Source organism: Solanum pennellii, chromosome 10 (genome assembly GCF_001406875.1).
Source record: "Solanum pennellii chromosome 10, SPENNV200".
Lineage (NCBI taxonomy): Eukaryota > Viridiplantae > Streptophyta > Magnoliopsida > Solanales > Solanaceae > Solanum > Solanum pennellii.
In genome coordinates, this window is record NC_028646.1 from 56,479,254 (window position 1) to 56,484,598 (window position 5,345).

General features: G+C 34.3%; 1 protein-coding gene across 1 annotated transcript; it reads left to right on the top strand.

Moving 5' to 3' along the window:
• The first annotated feature begins 723 nt into the window (after window positions 1-723).
• Window positions 724-5,345, top strand: LOC107031917 (serine carboxypeptidase-like 18). Its single transcript, NM_001323472.1, is given in 14 exon segments — window positions 724-842; window positions 915-1,060; window positions 2,359-2,435; window positions 2,513-2,635; window positions 3,237-3,339; window positions 3,415-3,452; window positions 3,534-3,635; window positions 3,875-3,961; window positions 4,050-4,178; window positions 4,291-4,362; window positions 4,455-4,600; window positions 4,756-4,869; window positions 4,978-5,032; window positions 5,109-5,345. Coding segments are annotated over 14 exon segments (1,395 nt in total). The 3' UTR covers window positions 5,193-5,345.

Here is a 5,345-nt window from a genome sequence, read left to right on the forward strand (position 1 = left end):
TCTTTACATACTACTTAATCTTATACTTCCTCCATTTCATATTGATTTAATTTTTGAGATAATTCATACCCTTTGACAAAAATAGATGAAGACATAAATTAAACCTATTTTTTCATTTTTACCCTTATTAACTATTGTCAAATTTATGATTAAAATAATTAAATATTAATTAACCACTAATTCCAATACTAACTAATGAAGAATAAAATTGGAAGAACACTCTAAAAATAGTATTGAAAATTGAACAAATTAGGTTAATTTGAAAATGAAAAATGCCTCAAAATTAAGTTAATATGGATCGGAAGGAGTATGCAAATAATATAATGTTTTTATTTTAATGACATTGAAATTTAAAGTATTATTTTATAAATTTCGTTATATAAATTTTCGCTCAAATGGCGAATAAATTTACTAGTTGTGAAATAAGTGTTAGAAATTGTTTGGAGCTAATAAGAAATTTTCGAATCATAATTGTTGAAAAATATGAGATACCGTCAATGTGAAATTATGTATTATATGACAATTTCATATAATATAATATCGTATAACGAAAGCTTCCTTCTGTTGATTTAAGTAAGAAGTTAAGAAAAAATGAAAAGAAAAGACCCATCCTCAAAATATTATATCGGGTTTATCTTCAAGATTTTTTTTTTAGTTAGATACATAACTTTGACAGGTTAAGCCTTAGTGTCCCCTATTCTCAGTTGTCACTTCATTTTCTATATGGCGCGGGTCACACTGTTTCTATTGCTGCTACTTGTACACGGTGTAGTCTCCAAGCACTTCATTGTTGAAACTCTTCCTGGGTTTCATGGAAAACTTCCATTTACTCTCGAAACTGGGTAAGTAGACGTAGATGCTACTAATTTTGTCATTCCATATGTAATTACACACTAAATTGTTATATTCATCAGTTATATTAGTGTTGGGGAAGAGGAAAAAGTGCAGCTATTTTATTTCTTTGTACAATCTGAGAGAGACCCACGAAATGATCCTCTCATGATTTGGCTCACCGGAGGTCCTGGTTGTTCTGGTCTGTCTTCCTTTGTATATGAAATTGGTATGTCAATCTATTTTATCCCATCTACTTATGTTTAATTTCAATCAACTTCCATTTTTGCAATTTTATACACGCAGCTTTTATCTTCTTTTTTGCAGCTTTTATCTTCGAAATTAGATTAGAATTATTTTTATTTTTTTTACATAAAAGACGGCTTTTGTAGACAGTTAAGAGTAATGTAGGGATTAGTAATGACATAATCTGATTTCTTGGAAGGTCTAAGTTTCTAGAAAAGTGTAGTGTAGTCACTTGGATAAGCATTTCGTAGAAATATCTAGATATTCTAGAGTAGATAGAGTTAGTAGAATTGTCTTTTAAATGTATCGAGAAGATATTGACACAGTATACAGTTCTCATGTTTTCCCCAGTACTTTGAATGTAAGCCTTGACGACCATATAAAGGAGGTGTGCCCCTAGTAAATAGCACACAACAGTCTTCTAATAGGCAATTTCAGAGCTTATACCTTCTATATCAATGTCTATGATGGGAGATTCACCTTTCATAGTAGGGGAGATGTTTTCTAGCTTATACCCTGCATTCGAGATCTCGAAACTATTAAATTGAGCTTCTCTTTTCTGGATCTGCTTGCCCCTCTTCTACTATATCCGCCCATGATTTGTGTCCGGTATTGGAAGGCGAATGATTCCCAGTACTTGCTGAAGCCTGCAATACAGCATACCACTGTTTCTGTGCTTCCTTTTCAGATGCTTAATTGATTTCCTAGTATTCATGTGCTGCTCCTGATATGCTTCACACAAGGTTGTCCTGGTTAATCTATCATTATTAAAAACTACTTGGAGGCTAACATGAGGAACCATGATAAACATGTTCCAGGTGTGAGGTGAAGCACATTCTGTTACCATAAGTTCTGATAATCCTACCAAAACTTCTAATTTCACTTTTATAATCAATTAGTTTAGTGGACACTCAGTAACAGCCAAAGACATATTTCGGGATGGTATTAACTTTGAAGTTCAGTATGGAAATAAAACCATTATAGCAAAGTTGTCAATAAGTTGAAACAAATAAATACTGAAAACTAGTAAAGGTTGGATAAAGGGATCATAAATAATGTTCACTGTGTATCACATATGTGTAAACAAGGTGCAAGCAATTAAGGATGATGGCTAAAAGATCAATTTTGGGTCTCCGAGTCTAAGAGTCAAAATTATGCATTAAAGTATTCATTTGTGTAAAAGGAAAATAAGATTGTTCTGAACAAGTGTATGCTTGTTGTTTAGATTATTGTGTCTCAAAAGTTGAATAAGTTGTAGAATGACTTTGATGCTTCTTTCAGGCCCTTTAACCTTTGATTATGCAAATTCTAGTGGAAATTTCCCGAAACTGGAGTTGAACTCATATTCTTGGACCAAGGTCTTGTTAGCTTACTCTTCTACAATTTGCTTATATTTTTTGTTGTTGTTCGTCTATAATCTGGTTTTGATTACTAGGTGGCAAACATAATATTTATAGATCAACCTGCTGGCACAGGCTACTCATATGCAAACACTTCAGAAGCTTACAACTGCAATGATACCCTCTCTGTAACTCTAACTTATGACTTCCTTAGAAAGGTGAACAATTTTGTTCTGAGCAAATTCATTCAGTTTTTATGTGTAGCTGAGATTGCTTCTTTACATGTTTAAGACTAAACTTCAAATAAAAAAGGAGCTAAAGAACGAAATATTTGCGACCTCTTGAGATTGATTCTTCCAAAGTTTCCGAATTGGCTTCAGAGATTGAGCAAGTGTCATCGGTCTAGGACGTGGCGTTCGGGTAATGTTTACCAGAATAACAACCCATAACCTAGTTGAGGACAAACCCTTTTTGACAAGATTACAGACTTGAACACTCACGACGCGCGTCAAGCAAAATCAAGTAGAGAACTAAGTTCAATTATTTTTTTGTGTTTCTAGGGAAGAGTAGTTAATCCCATGGTCTGCTAGGTTATAAAATTTGAATACAGTCCTGGAAATATTGATTCTCTGTAGTTGAATTTGTAATCCATTGGTATTCAATATCTTGAAAAAAGAAAGTTAACATTTTGAGATCTGATAAAAAAAAAGTGACAATAGCCCCGCGTGTTTGAATGTTATTCTCCAACAACATGCATTTATCTAACCAATGAAACTTCCATAAGCAAATTCATGGTACTGTGAAATTGTTGTGCTGTAGTGGCTTATGGATCATCCCGAGTATCTCAACAATCCACTATATGTTGGTGGTGATTCCTACTCAGGCATTTTTGTTGCACTGCTTACTCGCAAAATATACGATGGTATTGTATCTTGTACCTGAGTTCAGCATCAATCTTTTTGCTATTTCGTTTCATGACCTTTTTCTTTCTCTCAAGGTATTGAAGTTGGTGACAGGCCTCGAGTTAATATCAAAGTATGAACTCCACTGAATTCATTATTGATACTTCTCATTTTAAGTTCTGCTGTCAAACCTGAGGTTTTGGATCTGATATAGGGATATATACAAGGCAATGCTCTAACAGATAGATCCATCGACTTCAATGGTAGAGTCAAATATGCTAATCATATGGGACTTATTTCAGATAAGATCTATCAGGTATCTAATAGCTTATGTTCTGTACTCCACATTGGGGGATGTTAACTTCTGGTTAGCAATGTTCTAGAAGGAAACAATCAGCAATTGACTTCTTCAGTAGTTCAACTAGAAATATGAAGCGATGTCCTGCCACAGCTATGCTAACAAAGTGAAGTCCTTGAATTAAAAAAATTAACTTCTGCCATAGTTCAACAAGAAATTATGATTCTGCTACTAATCTTCCTTGTGTTAATGTGCAGTCTGCTAAAGCAAATTGCAACGGGAATTACATTGACGTTGATCCAAATAACATATTATGCCTAAATGATCTTCAGAAAGTAACAAGGGTAAGGGATCAAATTCTGCACTTGTAAAATATTTATATATCTTCAAAGTTCAATTATGCTTAAATAGTCAATCATCGGATGTGATTAGTGTCTCAAGAACATACGACGGGCGCAAATTTTAGAGCCTTACTGTGACCTTCCATATTTAATGGGTATTCTCCAAGAAACTCCTACAAATGGCCAGTCAGTATTTCCAATTGCAGGACCATGGTGTCGAGTAAGTCTGTTTCTCCCACTTAACAAGGCCTTCGTAGCATTATATATTGTGTTAATTATGTTGGCATATTTACAAGAATTTGATGAGTTAACTTTTTAAACCCCAAAACCAGGAAAAGAATTACATATACTCGTATGTTTGGGCAAATGATAAAGCTGTCCAGAAAGCACTAAACGTTCGTGAGGTATGCACATACAATTTTATTCCTACTGTCCATATCCACTGCTGGCCGCTTGAAGTAGGTTTTTGAATGATAAAGTCATGTAAAAAACCCAGGGAACAACATTGGAGTGGGTGAGATGCAATGAAAGCATGCATTATAGAGGTAAGGAGAGAACCGAGTCATATGTGTATGATGTCCCAAGTGTCATTGATGATCATCAACATCTCACCAGCAAATCCTGTCGAGCACTAATTTACAGGTATTACCCCAAGATAGTTTTTCTTCTTTATGCTATTCAAAGTGACCTTAGTGTATTAGTCACTAATCTTAGAAAGATCTTCCTTTTGTGTTCTATTACTCACAATGAAGCCAGAGGTATCAACTTGAGTGTTTGATAAATTTTTACTTTGACAGTGGTGACCATGACATGGTTGTTCCTCATTTGAGCACGGAAGAATGGATAGAGACTTTGAAACTGCCAATTGCAGATGATTGGGAGCCTTGGTTTGTTGACAATCAAGTAGCAGGGTTGGTTCCTTCGTCTCTAATGCATTTTTTACTCACCCGATATTTGATGATTTTTCTAACACTTCCTATATCTACCAATATTTGTTTATACTTTTTTTTTTTATGTAGATACAAAGTGAAGTATTTACAAAATGATTATGAAATGACATATGCAACTGTTAAGGTAAAGACTATTCTTATTGCAACAACTCTAAACCAATATCATTGCATCTTAATCTTCCTTGAATTAATTTATTTAGGGTGCGGGGCATACAGCTCCTGAATACAAGCCGGAACAATGCCTGCCCATGGTTGATAGGTGGTTTTCCGGTGACCCTCTTTGATTTCACCCTTGCAAGACATTAATGTACTCATTTGTTTCTCTGGATTGACATAAGCTTGCTTCTTTGAGCAACATCACATTAAGCTTGTCTGTCATGTAATCTTGACATGTAAAATCACACATTAAAAAGTATATATCATTCGAGGTTGACGTT